The following is an 18890-nucleotide window of genomic DNA, read 5'->3' as shown; positions in this document are numbered from 1 at the left end:
ACTCTTATGCTATAGGGCTCTTCTATATTGCAGGGAAAAGGCAGAAAAGAATATTTTACCTTCAGAATCTCTAAACTGACCCTGGGATAGCCTTAAAAGTAAATTGATGCTACTGTGTAGGGTGGTACACTAGCTCTAACATGTTTTATAAAAACTAATTAAATCACAGGAACAACAAAAAAGAAACAGAGCATGTTCCAAATTTTTTGAAATATAAAGTTACTTGTATTTTACTAAATTACTTTTCTTAAAAGCTTATAGTAGCTTGATTTTTTGGAAGACCTTTTGCAAAAGGTAGTTTTAAGTTTTTTCCTAATAGACAGCAGAATTGAGGTAATTTCTAGATTTTTAGAAAAGTACATATTTTACAAATAAACAGTTCCATTATAGATATCTTTTTCTCCGTATTGATAGCAGAAATCGTCAACATTTCAAACTCACATTTCCACACACACGTGTATATTTTTTTATAGTGGTTTGCTTTGTGGGAATATTTGTTTCCAGGACATTAATTATTTTTAAAGCTACATGTATATGTATGTGTATGTATGTGTGTGTGTCTATATATGTGTGTTGGGTGCATGTGTGTTTATTCATTACTACTCCCCATTTTCATATTTTTTGATAGATTCTCCCTTTCCTTTAAGTTACGCTGACTAGATGACTTTGCATTAACAAGGGGAAGTATACCGACCTTTATTAGACATCATTCTTTCCCTCTGTGGTAGTGTAAGTTCCCATTCTCACAGACGCTACAATAAGAAAACCAGGAGCCACTACTGAGAGTCCTTCGCTGATTTCCCACGCTGATGTGCTTCTCTGTGGCCTTAGGCTTTCCAGCGACAGGTCCACGAGTGCCTGACGCAGCTGGAACTGATCAACAAGCAGTACCGCCGCCTGGCCAGGGAGAACCGCACTGATTCAGCGTGTAGCCTCAAACAGATGGTTCACGAAGGCAATCAGAGATGGGACAACCTGCAAAAGCGCGTCACCTCCATCTTGCGCAGACTCAAGGTTTTTGCTATGCCTCGTCTGTAATTTAGAGGCCAGAGGATGGGATTGGGCCATTTGAATGCAGTCTTGAGACACAATGATTTTGTAAGAATGGGATGGCAGGAGGAGTAAACGAGGGAGTGATATAGCAAAGGATTGCAGGCTTCTTATTGCTTGCTGAGAAAATGACTTTACAGAATACTGGAATTCGCTGTGCCATCTCCATATGTTTAGAAGGACTTTTAATAAGAATAATTGTTACTACTTTCCTCTTGCCTTCCAGCATTTTATTGGCCAGCGTGAGGAGTTTGAGACTGCGCGGGACAGCATTCTGGTCTGGCTCACAGAGATGGATCTGCAGCTCACTAATATTGAACATTTTTCTGAGTGTGATGTTCAAGCTAAAATTAAGCAACTCAAGGTAATAGATTATTTTTCAAGTTATCAATGTGAAGAAAGCCTGAAAAGGGAAGGATTTGTGGCTGTTTTGTGATGAACATAGCGAATAACTTTTCTTTTGAAAAATGAGTTCTGGACTGCAAAAAAATTCAGAAAATATAAAATACATTAAAAAATAAGATAAAGAGCACTACCCAGAGATAACCACTATTGCTTATCTTGGGGTAGTGCTCTTATCTTATTTGATATTGATATTGTTGTTGATATTTTTCAACAGCTTGATTGATTTTCAATCAGCTTGATTGCCAGGGTGTTAGGGATGTTCTGTTGTTGTTGTTTTGTTTTGTTTTTTTTTAGAGAGAGTCTTGCTCTGTCACCCAGGCTGAAATGCAGTGGCACAATCTTGGTTCACTGCAACCTCCGCCTCCCTGGTTCAAGCAATTCTCCTGCCTCAGCCTGCCAAGTAGCTGAGATTACAGGCACATACCACCACGTCCGGCAAACTTTTGTATTTTTGTATTTTTTTAGTAAAGATGGGGTTTCACTATGTTGGCCAGGCTGGTCTCGAACTCCTAACCTCAAGTGATATGGCTGCCTTGGCCTCCCAAAGTGCTGGGATTACAGGTGTGAGCCACCCTTCCTGGCCTTGTTGTTGTTGTTTTCGTTTATTTTTTCTAATTTGTTTGTAGCACCTTCACACGGTTCCTTTAACCTCCATGTCGCAAAGCAATACAACTTTCCTATGTCGGGATTTCATTCCTCATAGTCTACATTCTTAGATGCCAAGTTAATTTTAAATACATTTTGTATTTTTCACTATATAATTCAAACACAGTGGCTAGCTAGAAATTTGAATAGGAGGAATATACATTAGATGTAAGGATTTCCTAAAAGGGGGAGTATTTAACAAATTGAATATTTTCCAAGGCAGCTTATGAAATTTTCTTCCCAAGATAGATGGATTTTTTTAAAGAATGGTCATGACGCCCATAACCTTTGGGTTGTTATAGTAAAACAAGGAACTTGCCCTTAGACATGGATTCTCAGGATGGAAGAAACAGTGAGCCCTGCTATTCTGCCTCACCCTCTCCCCTGATTCCTCTCTCCTGTCATCTCACAGGCAAATCAACATTTACATCCTTCCACGGAAAGTTTCTGCCAAGTGGTAATTGGATCTTGTCCCTCGGGACCCTGGCAGGATGATGGAACTTATTACTACCCTCCCTTCTCTCCTGGGAGTCTTTTTCACCATTGGACAATTCAGCTATTCCACAATTTAGTATTGTATTGAATTAAAAGTGAACACTGAAACATACCCCAGTGATTTAAATCTTTTGCAACACATAGAATGAGTCTAAATAATCCTCCTGGAATTCCTTGTTTTTCAAATCATCATAACTTTACCTGCCTATGTTCTGGAATAATAAAAGAATCACCTGAGAAGAAGGCGTGGCATTGGATGGCTTCTCTTAGTTATGTTTGACATAGGATGAGGACATCTGAAATTAAAATGTTTGGGATATTTCTTTAAAATGCCACATTTGTTTCAGTGACAGTATATTGACTGCCATTGCTTTCATTAGGGCTAACCAGTGCTGTCAACTTACAGTGGGTTTGAATATTTTCCCCTGTTATTCTCTACCCACACTACCTGTGATGGTAAATTTTATTAGCCAAAAGCGCTTTTCTGATCATGGAATTTGAATGTTTCTATTTATGACTCCTGTTCTGGCTGAAAATGCATATGTTTTACTTTAGAAGGTAATAGCCTCTTGTCTTGTGATTGGATATGGTCAATTAAATAGCCCCTACATGTCTTTTTTAATGTAATGAGAAATACATCTGTTATGATTCTTTCATAGCAATGTAAGCAACAACAGCAAAATCACATGAGATTTGTACTTCCTAGGCCTTCCAGCAGGAAATTTCACTGAACCACAATAAGATTGAGCAGATAATTGCCCAAGGAGAACAGCTGATAGAAAAGAGTGAGCCCTTGGATGCGGCGATCATCGAGGAGGAACTAGATGAGCTCCGACGGTACTGCCAGGAGGTCTTCGGGCGTGTGGAAAGATACCATAAGAAACTGATCCGCCTGCCTGTATGTAACATTGATTTTCTTAGTTGTCGTTAAATCTAAAGAGAATAAATCATGTGGGATTGAGTTGTACTGATAGTGGGTGAGAGCTCAGACTCTGGAGCCGGAGCACCTGAGTTCAATCCTAGCTTTGTCCTGCATTGTCGCTGTCACCTTCAGCAAGCTACTCACTTCACCCTTCTTGCCTCAGCTTCCTCAAATGTGAAAGTGGTTTAGTAGCAGTAACTACCCTGTACAAAGGATTGTCTTGAGCATTAGAGGAGTTAATGTATACCAAGAGTTTAGAAGAACATTTGGCTCATATCTTCTATGGAAGATAAATAAGAATCTTCTGATCACAGAAACGTATGGGACAGCGCTGCTCTAGAGAAGCCTCTAGAAGAAATAAGAGAAGCCTCTAGAAGAAATACAATAAAAGGAAGCAATGTGAACAGCTTCTTAATTGATGAGGTTAGGTTTAGGTGAATTTTCATTCTTCCGTTTTCCTAATTGCTACCATAATCACCTTACCTATAGCGATGTTATTAGAGTATTTGGAATCTTCTACGATCAAACCTGTCTTATATCTGGGCTATAAGGACAAGCTAAGGTCTTAGTAATTTGCTCTTATTTCAGATCTATGCCAGTGTGTAGGTGTTGTGTGGTGGGCGTGGTAACAGATTGCCCTTCTTTATAATATTTATTTAATCTCATATTAATTATTTGAAGTAGGTTTTAATGTTATTCCCATTTTACCAACAATGAAACTGAGGCTTATGTAGGATAATTTATAAGACTTTAATTTTTTCCCACTCAAAAAAAAACCCCGTGGGATGCCTGGGACCGTTATTCCCATTTTATAGATGAGAAAACTGAGGCCCAGAGGAATTAAGTTCCTTATCCAAGTTTCAACAGGAAGCACACAGCATAACTGAGATTTCAACCCGGACAGTCAAACTCTAGAGCAGCACTGTCCCCTGTGTTTCTGTGATCAGAAGATTCTTATTTATTAGCTCATAAGAAGTTAAAAATTGTCCCCACATGGTAGGCAGGTGGCCCAGATAAGAAGCTAATCTGACCACTACAGTGACGGGGTTGCCTTGACTTCCCTTCTAGCTCCCAGACGATGAGCACGACCTCTCAGATAGGGAGCTGGAGCTGGAAGACTCTGCAGCTCTGTCGGACCTGCACTGGCATGACCGCTCTGCAGACAGCCTGCTTTCTCCACAGCCTTCCTCCAACCCCTCCCTCTCGCTTGCTCAGCCCCTCCGGAGCGAGCGGTCAGGACGAGACACCCCGGCTAGTGTGGACTCCATCCCCCTGGAGTGGGATCACGACTATGATCTCAGTCGGGACCTGGAGTCTGCAATGTCCAGAGCTCTGCCCTCTGAGGATGAAGAGGGTCAGGACGATAAAGATTTCTACCTCCGGGGAGCTGTTGGTTTATCAGGTAGGAAAGAGCCTCTCCAGTTTGCCAGCTTAAAGGAAAGTCAGAGGGAATTAATATTGCCCTGGAAACATGACAGCTATCCAGAATCATTTGCTTCCTTCTTTCATGCAGGGAAATTGTACCTAGGTGAACACTTAGATATGAATGTGATTATAAAATGCAAAATTTGGTGTGGCCATTGATTTATTCCACGTAGATTTGTGTTCGTAGGTGACAAGCGCTTTGCCAGGTCCTAGGGATACACAGTTCCTCTTCTTCTCCCAGAACTTCCACTCTAGTGTGGGACACAGTGAGAAACCACTGTGTGAAGTGTTTGGGGCTAAGATGGCAGTGTGGTGGCAGGACACACAAGCAGGGGCAACAAAGCCGGAGTCCTGGGAGAGGCTTCGGGAAAGAAACCATGGAGCAGAGTCCAGACGGTGAATCGCAGTTGGTCAGGTGGGCTCTGAAGTGCTTAGAGGAAGAAAGGAGGGGAAGCCTCCCTGCTTTGTGATTGGCCTGGTGCTTTTGATCATCGGCAGTTTGTCTGGAATGACAGGCATGGAATGGACAAAGTGGAGAAGAGCCTGGCTGTGAAGCAGCCTGTTCACCATGGGAAAGAGCTTTGGGTCCCATCCTGAAGGTCATGGAGCCACAGCAGGATCTGCAGAGGGAGGTGCTGGGATCCTCCCTCCTCAGGGATGTGCAGATTTTCATATTGTATCTTTCTGGATACCACAGGGAAAAGGGCATATTTAGGGGAGAGAGTCCAAATGAAACCTTTTACAACCTCAGACAGAAGTAGGGTGGTGGCCTGAACTAGGAGAAGCAGCACTGGGAATGGAGAGAATGGGAGAGATGTGAGAAATCACACAGAGAAGACTCCTGCAGAACTCTCAGTCCATTGAACTAGGATGGAGGCGATTTTCTGGGCTGGGCATCTTGGTGAAAGATGCAGGTGGTCCTAGGCCCTGAGGACCACAAGAGGGAAGGAGCACTGTGGGTGCAGCCGGGCAAGGGAGGTGGGGCTGTGAGAGCAGGGAGGGGATGAGTTTGCTTGTGTGCATCCTGATCTTGAGATACCTGCAGAATATCCAAATGCAAAAGTCCAGCCGTAGATGCACAGGCGTGAAGTGCAGAAGCCAGAAATGCTGATTGGGTAGTTATTCACATGTAAATGGCAATGGTCCTGGAGTGAACGGAGGAGCTCACACAGGAAGAGTGTGTGAAGGAAAACAAGAAAGACCACCACCCAAGCCACACATGCAGTGAAGGGATGGACAGAGAAACAGGAACTCTGTAAGGAAGGTGAATAAAAATAGAATAAAGAGTTGGAGGCTGATTTGTGGCACTTGGAAATGTATCTCATATGTTCTCTCAAAGGACATCTGGGGAATTTCTGTTTGGTTCTGGTGGTTCACATCAGATTCCCAAGGGATGACACTGTTCTAAAAAGAAAATGATTTCTCTCATTTCTATTTTGTCTTTACAGTAAGGCCTATTAGTCAGGCATATGGCATCTGAAGCAGAGCTGTCCAAAACCAGCCACTGGCCAATTGGGACTGTTGAGCTCTGAGATGGGACTATGCAAATTGAGATGGGTTGTGCGTGGAAAACACGCTTACATGAATTTCAAAGACTTAGTACAAAGAAAGAAAATAAAATATTAATAATTATATTGATTACATGTTATAATCTCTATCTAATATAGTGTTAAAATTAATTTTATATGTTTCTTTTTACATTTCTAATGTGGCTATGAAACCTTTAAGATTACATATATAGTTCACATAGAAATATATGGGACAGCGCCGCTCTGGAGTCTGACTGGGCTGAAATCTCAGTTCTGCCATGTACTTTCTGTTTAAACTTGGATAAGGAACCTAATTTCTCTGTGCCTCAGTTTTCTCATCTATAAAATGGGAATAACATTCCCAGGTACCCTATAGGGTTTCTGTGTGGTAAATTTGTGCTCAGACCAGAGCCTGGCTCATAAAAACATCTCAGTCACTGTGAGTTCTTTTTTTTTTTTTTTTTTTTTTTGAGACGAAGTCTAGCTCTGTTGCCCAGGCTGGAGTGCAGTGGCACAATCTCGGCTCACTGCAACCTCCGCCTCCCGGGTTCAAGCAATCCTCCTGCCTCAGCCTCCCATGTAGCTGGCATTGCAGGCACCTGCCACCACACCTGGCTAATTTTTGTATTTTTAGTAGAGATGGGGTTCCACCATATTGGCCAGGCTGGTCTCAAACTCCTGACCTCAGGTGATCCACCCACCTTGGCCTCCCAAAGTGCTGGGATTACAGGCATGAGCCGCCGCGCCCCGCCCACTCTGAGTTCTTATGATTCATTTCCGGAAAACTTTGGTGAGCCTGTACGCTCCTCTGTGCGCTCAGGAGCTATGAGTCTAGAATAACTGCCTTCCTTTTTTTCCCTTAGGAAAGTTATTTTCCTGCACAAGGGATTCAAGTTTTCCAGAACTTAGCTGTCAACTTAGACTGTGCTTTTTTTGCAGATGTAATGATCCCTGAAAGCCCTGAGGCCTATGTAAAACTCACAGAAAATGCAATCAAAAATACCTCCGGTAGGCACGACAAGCCGGAGCCAGCCTCCCTCCCTCCTCTGTATAGCAATCCTCCTCTTTTGGCACATCTGCTGTATCTCTCCCAGCTTTGTGGCTCTAGCATGTTAAGGCACAGCCTTCCTCTCTTACTGCTGTACTAGAAAAAACAGCTGGTTAAATCCACACCAAGAATAAGATTTCACTAGTGGAGTGAAACAAAATAACTTCTCAACTTGTTAAATGGTAATTGGTCTCATTAAGTATAGACCTCTCATGCCCATTAACTGCAGAAAACATGAGAAGGAAAACCCAGTCATCAGCCTCTGTGCCCTAGTGTTCTACGTGGTGTGGTAATTTCGGCTTCACTGCGCACAGAGCTACCTGTGGCTGGAGAGTCAGGGCGCAGGCTCTGGTCCCAAGTCCGCCAACCTGCATGAGTGACCTTTGGCACATCCACCACTTTATCCTCCTCATCTCAGGAATCCCATATGAGACAAGGGGTGAGATCAGATTTCAGCTCTAAAAAATGTGTGTAATTTTAATTTAAGAGGTCGTATAAGACAATTTGAAATGAAAAATGTATTCCACGGTATGTTGAGCCATAGATAAAGACAGAACTATTCCTGAAACAAGAAGAATTAAAGAAAGAAAAACGGAACTAGTTTTGCTTAGTGTTGTATTAGACAAACTGTAGTTCAGGAGTTCAGGATCAGTGATGTGGGATGTGGGGGGGAATAGAGTTTGAACGCAGTGATTTGATATTGAATCATGGAGTTACTAGTTTGTGCTTCAGTTTTTGAAGAAAATCAAAAGGACAGAAAGCAAAGTAACATTACTGAGAGGGTGATTCCCAGGGAGAGACCTCTCCTAGGTGTATTTAGAAGGCCTTTTTTAGAAACAAATAAAAACATTTAATAAAGCTTACTAATATTTGTTCTGCTTTCACCCCATGCTAGCTTCACTCTGATGATCAAATGTTCTTGTGTAGTTCAAAGACTTTGACACACACACACACACACACACACTCAGTAATTTTACAAAGAAATGTTACAACTTTGAGAGGAGAATGAGCCAGAATTCTAGGCTATGAGTAAGAACCTGCCTAGATGGAAATGTTAAAATCATAGCTTTCTCCTGGTTTTGTTTTAGATCTTAGATAAAAGCAAGTCATTGCTAGTTTGATATCTCTGTATATATCTATTCTGAGGCACTCTTTTCTTGATTAATGAATTTATGCCTTCAGTAAATGATGCAGTAACCTGAGCCTTCCGTGACACTATATTCCCCTGAGGTGCATGAAGAAAAATCAGAGGGAGGATCTTCCCCTGCTCACTAAGTGACAGCAGAAAGAACATGAGAAAAAAAACAGCCTTCTGCTTACTGAGATGCAGTAGACACCATTGCAGATTTTTAGAAAGGCCTTCCACACTGACAACATTCAGATGATCAGGGGTTCAGCTGGAAGAGGGTCAGGTGCACGAAGCTGTTCAAAATGGACTGGAGAGCCGTTTTGCGACGTCCAATCTGCTAGGGCTCTCAGTCAAGCACCTTCATTGGTTTGGCCATTTTAATGTCTAACCCACCGGCACGATGGTACTAAATTTGCTTTGTAATTACCCACACCTGCCATTTCTATGCTGCTGTAACTGAAATCATTTCTGAAACTTCTCCTTGAATATCAAGCTTTAAATAAGTCAAATAGTTTGTCCAGTAAAGATTCTTATGGTTGCCACCGCAGGGGACCACAGTGCCCTAGAGTCACAGATCCGACAACTGGGCAAAGCCCTGGATGATAGCCGCTTTCAGATACAGCAAACTGAAAATATCATTCGCAGCAAAACTCCCACGGGGCCGGAGCTAGACACCAGCTACAAAGGCTACGTAAGTATCCTGGTCATCCTGATTCCGACCTGTACGAAACCACAGTTCTGTGTCAAAGAACAGTTCGTCTGCAGCATAAGGGCTTTATGTGGTCTCTGAATACCATGCTTCCCTTGAACTCGTAAACCTGGATGTACAAAGCCAAGCCCTGTTATTAAGTTACCATTTGAGTAGAACTTGTCTGTTTTTAGGCCCACAAAACTATTGTAATGACAAACTTGTTCCTTTACACTGAGCACTTAGGGAGATCCTTTTCATTGAGAGCAACAAAATACTTTGGCTCCCAAAAGTCATTAGGCATTTTTCCAAATTCAACTAATAATTTTTGGACCAAGGTTATCCTTAGAGCAGCAGATTTTAGCTAATAGATTACTAGCATGCAGGTTTTTTTGTAGTTCTTTTCCTGGGTTCACCGAATGACCTTGGGAATGTTTTTCTCTTCTGTTTTTAGTGTGCTCATTCTGAAGAAAACAGTTCTAACAAGAGGGATTTGGGGAAAAGATAGCAAGGCATCAGATATACTACCAGTTCTATGTATGCAGCTATTGGCTATGTATGTAGGGTTATTTGCCCTACTCGAGTTACTGACCAGTTAATTTTCCCTAGAGAACTACCTGCTTTCCTACGCGTACTTGAGGAAGAGAATTTTAAAGCCAGTCTCTTCTCTGCCTCACGGTCTTCTTTCATATCCAAAAGACTGCTTAGTACAAGGAAAGAGAAATGAATTTCCCCAAGTCTGGTCACAACTCACACGTTCTACTTTTTGAAATTAGGGAAGAAAACTGTTCTAGCTATATATGTTGATTTTATTATCCTTACAGTTACAGAAGAGCGGTCAATTATGAGTTTGTTTCCTGTTCAGTTTGGCCTATTATACCAACTTCTATTATAGTGAAACCACTTTTAAAAAATACCTATGATATAGTTTTATGGTAATCGTACTGACATCACTGGGATTACACTTAACCTCAATCAAAAGTAATCAAAGTAACAGTCCCACTGGCATTGTGATTTGTTAAAGGCTTTATGGTAAGCACAGCAGGAGTATCTTGAAATGATTTGTTCTTTTAATCTTTGAATACTGTGTGTGATATTAAAAATGAATTTGGAAGCTTTTCTTTGACTTTAGAATTTAGTCCCTTGATACCTATTAAACATTGCTTACATTTTTTGATAAAACAGCTGGCTTTAATATTGCTCTATAATTTTAAGTATTTTAATTATTTAATGCAAGAAAGTTCCCATGAGATTTGTGGTAACATTAACATTCCCACATTTCAATTTAAGAAAGAGAAAGAGGGAGCAACTTGCCAAAAATTATATACTGAATTGCCAGCTGAGGGCTCTGAGTTTTAAATTGCAGATTGGTTTAATCTATTTTGATTCATGAATCTTAAAGAAACTTCGAGGACTTCTCATGCAAAATCAAGTATGCAAAGTATATCTTTAAGGCATTGTTTTTTGTATATGTGAATGTATCACCTGTTTAAAAGGCACGTTTTTGAACTTTGCTTATTTAATTTTTTTTTTTAAGGGACAGGGTCTCACACTCTGTCACCCAGGCCTGAATGCAGTGTCATGGTCTTAGCTCACTGCATGCAGCTGAATTCCTGGGCTCAAGCAACCTTCTCACCTTAGCGCCCTGAATAGCTGGGACTACAGGTGCTCACCACCATGCCTGCCTAATTTTTAAAATATTTTATAGAGACAGGGTCTCGCTATGTTGCCCAGGCTGGTCTCAAACTCCTAGGCTCAACTGATCCTCCCACCTCGGCCCCCAAAGTGCTGGGATTAGAGGCGGAAGCCACCGTGCCCAGTCTACCTCTGCTTATTTTTTCTTTTTTATTTTTTTTGAGACTGGGTCTCACTCTGTTGCATAGGCTGGAGTGCAGTAGCACAATCATGGCCCACTGTAGCCTTGACCCCCCGAGCTCAGGTGATCCACCTCAGCCTCCCAGGGAGCTGAGACTACAGATGCGTGCCACCATGCCCAGCTAAATTTTTTGTATATTTTGTAGAGACAAGTTTTGCCATGTTCCCCAGGCTGGTCTCAAACTCCTGAGTTCAAACAATCCATCTTCCTCGGCCTCCCAAAGTGCTGGGATCACAGGCCTGAGACACCGCACTCGGCCATCTTGGCTTATTTTTAGCTGGGTGGCACAGAGGAGCCAAACACAGATGCTTCTCTTGCTGAGAAATTACAAAGATATTTTCCCCAGAAGCTTTTGCACTCATGAAGATTTGGGTGACAGGGGCCGGTTGTTTATGTCTAAACAGATGAAACTGCTGGGCGAATGCAGTGGCAGTATAGACTCCGTGAAGAGACTGGAGCACAAACTGAAGGAGGAAGAGGAGAGCCTTCCCGGCTTTGTTAACCTGCATAGTACTGAAACCCAAACGGCTGGTGAGTGCGTAAAATCCAGTTCAAGACTGAATGAAATAGAAGATCCAGAAGCACTTTGTTAACAGCCAAGTTCCACTTAGGCTGCTTGGCCTTCTTCTACACCATTCTATCCCGAGAACTTCCTTCCAAGTTATAACAGTCTCCTTTTTTTTTTTGTTTTTTTTTTTTTTTTTTTGAGGCAGAATGGCGCTCTGTTGCCCAGGCTGGAGTGCAGTGGCGCTATCTCGGCTCACTGCAAGCTCCGCCTCCCGGGTTCACGCCAGTCTCCTGCCTCAGCCTCCCGAGTAGCTGGGACTACAGGCGCCCGCCACCGCGCCCGGCTAATTTTTTTTGTATTTTTAGTAGAGACGGGATTTCACCGTGTTAGCCAGGATGGTCTCCATCTCCTGACTTCATGATCCACCCGCCTTGGCCTCCCAAAGTGCTGGGATTACAAGCGTGAGCCACCACGCCCGGCCAACAGTCTCCTTTGACAGTGAGGAGATGATGCATGCTATCGTGGTAGTGTTTGCCCATGTTTCATTTATTATTATTATTTTAAATATTAAGATGAAGTCTCGCTATGTTGCCCAGGCTACATTCCAACTCCTGGGCTCAAGTAATCCTCCTGCCTCCCCTCGAGTAGCTGGGATTACAGGTGCGCACTACCACCCAGCTCTCATGTTCCAATTATTTTAACGCACTGTTTCTCACATATCTAATCAGGCATTTTATATGTGTGTGCTCAGAGCCCATTGTAGACAGGATCCAAGAATTGAACGATAGTTCGTGCTCATGGCTGCTTATTACTTCGTAAAGCTCTTTACAGTGTTAATGCTCATGTAACTAACTTTTTTGCTTCATTGTTATTAGAATACAAATAGAAAAAAAACACAGCCATTGTACCCATGTGACGTTATTTCCAGATGACAACAACGAAATGCCCAGTGGAATTACTTTTCTTTCTGTTGCTATTTAAAGTTAGCTGCCAACCTATGTTTAAAGCATTTCATAAACATTACATGTAGAGGAAAATAACCTCATTGTTCTATGCATGTCTTTCCAGGTGTGATTGACCGATGGGAGCTTCTCCAGGCCCAGGCATTGAGCAAGGAGTTGAGGATGAAGCAGAACCTCCAGAAGTGGCAGCAGTTTAACTCAGACTTGAACAGCATCTGGGCCTGGCTGGGGGACACGGAGGAGGAGCTGGAACAGCTCCAGCGTCTGGAACTCAGCACTGACATCCAGACCATCGAGCTCCAGATCAAAAAGCTCAAGGTAGCTGCCCCTTGCCTTTCCCACGGTGGACAAACAGAGAGCTACCACGTGAACGACTGTGCAGATGGCACCTCTAGTTCAAGCTGCTCTTACACAGCAGCAGAAAAGGGATCTAACAAGAATGAGTGAGAATGCTCTCCTCACCTCCAGCCATCCCAAATTCCTGTGTTCCGCAAAGATGGTTTTTTTTTCTTTTCTTTCTTTCTTTCTTTCTTTCTTTCTTTCTTTCTTTCTTTCTTTCTTTCTTTCTCTTTCTTTCTCTTTCTTTCTTTCTTTCTCTCCTTCCTTCCTTCCTCCTTTTTTTTCTCTTTCTTTCTCCTTCCTTCCTTCCTTCCTCCCTCCCCCCTCCCTCCCTCCCTTCCTTCCTTCCTTTCTTTTTTTTTTTTTTTTTTTTTGATGGAGTCTCACTCTGTTGTCCAGGCTGGAGTGCCGTGGCATGATCTCGGCTCAGTGCAACCTCTGCCTCCCAGGTTCAAGCGATCCTCCTGCCTCAGCCCCACTTGTAACTGGGATTACAGGCACGCGCCACCATGCCTAATTTTTGTATTTTTAGTAGAGACAGGGTTTTGCCATATTGGCCAGGCTGGTCTCGAACTCCTAACCCCAGGTGATCCACCCACCTCAGCCTCCCAAAGTGTTGGGATTACAGGCGTGAGCCACTGTGCCTGGCCACAAAGATGGTTTTCAAGGGCAGAAAAGGGGACCATGTTGTAGAACTATCCACCATGTAAATAAGCACGCACGATTTAATGAATTGATATTTTAAGAAATGTCCAATTAAAATTTCATGAAGCATCCAGGTACTTCTGGGACCTATGAGAACTCTTTGTAAGGGAAATACAGACTGACCAGGCTCCTACAGGTCTATATCTAGAGCTGGAGAGAAATCCTCTCCAAAATTGTATCTGCATGAATTTGTGGGGGACATAACGAAATTATTTGACCTCAAGTAAGTGAAACTTCTGAAATTGATTACAGTAGTGGTAGAAGCAATTTTTGCTGTAATAAATAAAACTATAGAGTAATTGTGGTGAAACACCTGGCATTTGCGTTTGATTTTGGCTTGGCCCGCATGGATGTAGCACACAAGATAACTTCCCTTACGTAACTCCAGCTCTAGATCTTAAAATCCTCCTTAACCCAGATACTAAAATGCTTTAATATATGGAGACTGTTGTGAGCATCTCATGAACTGAGAGCTCAGTTTCTTTTTAAAACCCCTCAGTGCTTCTTTTTTCCTGTTTGGACAGTATTAAGATGTGTTCCTCCTCAAAATGTGGCTACCCAGGCTCTCCGGGGTCAGGATAAGGAATGAAGTGTGTGCTGCTTTTGTGTTTCTGTGGTTTTAGTATATGCTTTTTATTTGGGGTTGATGTTTTTTGGCTTGCTTTTAGTGATTGTGTGATTTGGTTTTATTTTATTTATTTATTTATTTATTTTTGAGACAGAGTCTCACTCTGTCACCCAGGCTAGAGTGCAGTGGTGCGATCTTGGCTCACTGTGACCTCCGTCTCCTGGGTTCAAGCGATTCTCCTGCCTCGGCCTCCTGAGTAGCTGGGACTACAGGCATGCATCACCATGCCCGGCTATTTATTGTATTTTTAGTAGAGACAGGGTTTCGTCATGTTGGCCAGGCTGGGCTCGAATTCCTGACCTCAAGTGATCTGCCCGCCTCGGCCTCCCAAATTGCTGGGATTATAAGCGTGAGCCACTGTGCCTGGCCTGTTTTAAATTTTCAAACAGAAAACTTCAAACAAGAGAAATGAATCTCCCCTCCAGGTGATCCAAAAGGTGCATCCTTATAGAAAGGCCTCTACACTACCCCATGAATTTCAGGACAAACTACCACGTGAGAGAGCTTTACAATGGCTGAATTATGAAATGCATTTTTATATAGAGTCCCTAAATTACTCTAGTAAGGCCACGTTGCATTATAATCAGATTCCTTAAAAAGTTGATGAAGCAAATGCTGGCCAGGGTCTGAGACCTCAGAGAGATTAGGGTAGGGAAATAAGACCTTGAAAGTCATCCTGCGTGACAAGAAAAAAGACACCCTCCTTTGTACTTTCTCCTGATCCTTCCTGTCTGTATTTTCTCTGAATAAATCTGTGGAATAATCAAGTATTTTCCACTGTGTCTCTTAAACCCATGTTGTCTGTGTGGTTGAATCTATTCTACAGTATGTTAAGAACCTATTGAAAATTCAAAAATCAAGACAGATTGGGAATATAGCAGGACTAGTGAGAAATGATTTCAAACTGCAGCCTAGGTCAATGTGACTTCCAGGATCTCTCACCCTAACTGGATTGGGGGATTTTAAACAGTACCCAGATACTCAATTACTAATACAGACTCCTGTGCTCAAGTTCTTGGAATTGAGCACTCGGTGTTTTGGAAATGCACAAAGCCAAACATCAGTCGCCTGGTTTTTGTGAAATCAAACCTAACTGGTTAGCTCATGAAATACCCAATTCATTCTCTCTACCTTCACATCAGTGTGGCACAGGCAGTATTCTCAGCCTGTGGGCCACTGAGCCTGCAGATTCAGCACATCTGGAGCCCAGGGCCCTGGCATCTGTTTTCTTTGCTTCATTCTTAGGCCCACAAATTTGAATTTTGTTGTGGTTGAACCTCTGTACAGAGTGTGGACTCAATCATACTCCTTAATGAGGTCATTGCCTAGCGTTATTGTTGCTTCCTACAAGACTCTTTTTCTCTTTATTCCTCCTCCACTGCACCCCCTACCCTGGCTGAACTCTAAGTTCCCATTTGATTTTCAAAATGGTAGCTATTCTGAAATATTTAGCAGACCTTCTTTGTTCAGATATATTCTTTAAAAATGTGGATTTGTGTGTGTGAATGTATTGAGGCTGTTGTGTTCCACGTAACATTGTTTCTGAATTTTTCACTCTACACCCTGTTTTCTTAAGATTCATCCATGTTGTTAAGTATTCATCTAATTCATTTCTTCCAACTGCCATACAATTCTCAGTGGTGTGCACCCTCTGTCTTTTACCTAGCCATCCTGTTAAGGCCAGTTTAAATTAATGGATCTTTTCATTCAGGTGAAACCTTTTCAAGGGAAAATATCTTTGTCATTATTGTCCTTGTTTGATTGTCTTTTTTGTTCTTTTCAGGAGCTCCAGAAAGCTGTGGACCACCGCAAAGCCATCATCCTCTCCATCAATCTCTGCAGCCCCGAGTTCACCCAGGCTGACAGCAAGGAGAGCCGGGACCTGCAGGATCGCTTGTCGCAGATGAATGGGCGCTGGGACCGAGTGTGCTCTCTGCTGGAGGAGTGGCGGGGCCTGCTGCAGGATGCCCTGATGCAGTGCCAGGTCTGTAGAGCTTTGGGCAGGAGGTGACTCAGAGCGAGACATTAGCAGTTTAGCTGATTGTGTGACTTGATGTATCATGGTTTCTAGAGGGATGCAGTTGCTTCCCAAAGTCAGTATTTCAGTGAGATAACCTTGTGCCCAAACTTTTCATTTTACTGGAGCATTTCTACATGTTCACGACCATGTTCAAAATCTCTAGATCCTATCTTCTGTCCAGATAAGAAGAGACTATTCCTCATGTTTATCTCCATCCCAACGCTCCTTCTATGACTCATTCATTTATTTCCTTTATTTATTCAACAGATATTTACTGGGCAAGTAGGCAGACTTTTCTTGAACATCAAAGTGAGCATTACAAATATTTATTTATCCATTCATACTGTAATTATTTGCTGGGCATCCACTGTGTGGCAGATGTGGTGCTAAAACATTGAATACAGCATGGCCTCTGCTTTTGTTGGGGAAGACAAGATCAATAAAATGCAAGTAAATAGTTAAACCAGACACTTACAGACGTGGATGATAAAAGTAACTGAGAAAAGCCACTTTGAGAGGGTAGTCAGGGAATTTATTTGGCTCTTTGAGCTAACATTGGAAGGATATTGTTATGAAGGTGATAGAATAAATGGAAAGTCCCAGAAGCAGGAAAGGACTTAGTGTCTTTAGGAACAGAAAAGAGGCCATTGTGACCAGAGTGTAGTCGGTGAGCCCAGCCAGGGAGTGATAAGAAAGACTGAGGAGGTGGTCAGGAGCCAGATGGCTTTGTAGGTCCAGGCCGGGAGATTGGATCATATTCTGAGCACAATGGAAAACCCTGGAAGGATTTGAAGCCTGCTCTCCAGGTTTATATGTGCCCCAAGAGTAATAGTTCCTTGAAAGCAGGTACCTAAACTGCTGTTTCACCTCTGCACCCACTCCTAGTACAGTGCCTTATCTGTACGAGATCTTTAGTAACTGTATGTTGAATAAATAAATGGATGAATGAATGAGTGAATAAATGAATGAATGAAGGGGATATGAGATTCAGCCTAGGTAGGCCTTAAAAGATGGAAAGATTTGAATTCATAGAGAAGAGAGGGCAGCAGAGTTGCTTCCTTCTAAACTGAATAATAGCACTACCCTTTTTTCAGAAATAACGTATTTTGATGCCAATTTTCCTTTTGTCTAAATTTTCCTCCAAGTAATAAATTAGATGCTTTTGGTAAGAACGTGAACTCACGATCAGGTCATTACAACAGCACCAGTGCCTTCCTCAGAAAGGAGTTGCATGTACGTTCTTAAAACCAATGTATGTTTGCTAATGGTGGCGGTTGAAAGACATTTAAGTTGTGAGAGAAATAAAAATATTTTATCTACAGTTACTTTAAACTGTTTTCTATAGGATTTCCATGAAATGAGCCATGGTTTGCTTCTTATGCTGGAGAACATTGACAGAAGGAAAAATGAAATTGTCCCTATTGATTCTAACCTTGATGCAGAGATACTTCAGGACCATCACAAACAGCTTATGGTAAGATGTGTGAACTCTGGCAGCCTCCAGTTATTTTTAGCAGGGTTGCATTTCATTTACAGAAAATGAATGTAAGTGGTAAGTGTTGTTTTTCTTTTTTAACTTTTTGTGTTATAGTCTCTATTTTACACTTTTTTAACTCCCTGTGGTTTCCAATCTTTGTAAAGCAAACACGTGCATAGAAGATATCTGCCAGCTTTAGAATCTGATTCTGAAGTTGTTGCTCAATTGTAAAAATCTTAGTGTTCTCAATCAGTCTTAATTAGCTTGTGTTGTTTATTAAGGCAGCTTAATTTAAACTTTATGTTACATCTATGACCCAAAAGCATATTTGGTGGCTTGTAATAAAAGGTCATTAAAATATTAGAATAGAACGAGACAACTAACTCTTTTGTTTGTTTGTTTTTGTTGTCGTTGCTTTTTGAGATGGTCTTGCTCTGTTGCCCAGGGTGGAGTGCAGTGGTGCGATCTCGGCTCACTGCAATCTCTGCCTCTGGGATTGGAGCAATTCTCCTGCCGATTCTCCTGCCTCACCCTCCTGAGTAGGTGGGACTACAGGTGTGTAGTATTGCTAATGTTTGTATTTTTAGTAGAGACAGGGTTTCACCATGTTGGCCAGGCTGGTCTCAAACTCCTGGCCGCAGGTGATCCACCTGCCTCAGCCTCCCAAAGTGCTGGGATTACAGGCATGAGCCACAGCACCCAGCCAAGTCTTTTAAAGAGGAATTAAATACATCAGATTAAACATGAACGTTAGCATCAAGTTTTCTGAAAGCTAAGACAAAATGGGAAACAAGGGAACTTACTTTCATTATCTGGCAAAAACAAAACATACCACTTCTCAAGGAAGGAGAAACTTTTTCTAGCACTAAATTCAAGAGGAAATTAACTGGTAGACTCTTATACAAGGATCTTTGGACAATATAATGTACAGTGCATTTAAGTGACTATAGAAGATAAGGAAGCATATTTGAGTTCCATTAGAAGAAAATATTATGCACTTTGTAGCTCTCTGTATTTTTAAAATGTTATGTCTTAACAT

The 18890-nt window shown here is 42.0% G+C and overlaps 1 protein-coding gene across 3 annotated transcripts in view; it reads left to right on the top strand.

Moving 5' to 3' along the window:
• SYNE1 (spectrin repeat containing nuclear envelope protein 1) overlaps nt 1-18890 on the top strand; it is a 525017-nt gene that overhangs the window by 493789 nt on the left and 12338 nt on the right. For 2 of the 3 annotated variants that reach the window (XM_054490748.2, XM_054490750.2), the window contains 10 exons: nt 832-1014; nt 1277-1414; nt 3302-3493; nt 4586-4919; nt 7411-7479; nt 9197-9339; nt 11617-11743; nt 12789-13000; nt 16138-16338; nt 17720-17848. In XM_054490748.2, the coding sequence (XP_054346723.2) occupies nt 832-1014; nt 1277-1414; nt 3302-3493; nt 4586-4919; nt 7411-7479; nt 9197-9339; nt 11617-11743; nt 12789-13000; nt 16138-16338; nt 17720-17848 (1728 nt within the window). The remainder of the gene's footprint in view (nt 1-831; nt 1015-1276; nt 1415-3301; nt 3494-4585; nt 4920-7410; nt 7480-9196; nt 9340-11616; nt 11744-12788; nt 13001-16137; nt 16339-17719; nt 17849-18890) is intronic. The other variant, XM_054490749.2, reaches the window with a different exon arrangement.

The sequence above is a fragment of the Pongo pygmaeus genome, chromosome 5, assembly GCF_028885625.2.
Source record: "Pongo pygmaeus isolate AG05252 chromosome 5, NHGRI_mPonPyg2-v2.0_pri, whole genome shotgun sequence".
NCBI lineage: Eukaryota > Metazoa > Chordata > Mammalia > Primates > Hominidae > Pongo > Pongo pygmaeus.
This window is presented reverse-complemented; position numbering and strand designations above follow the sequence as displayed.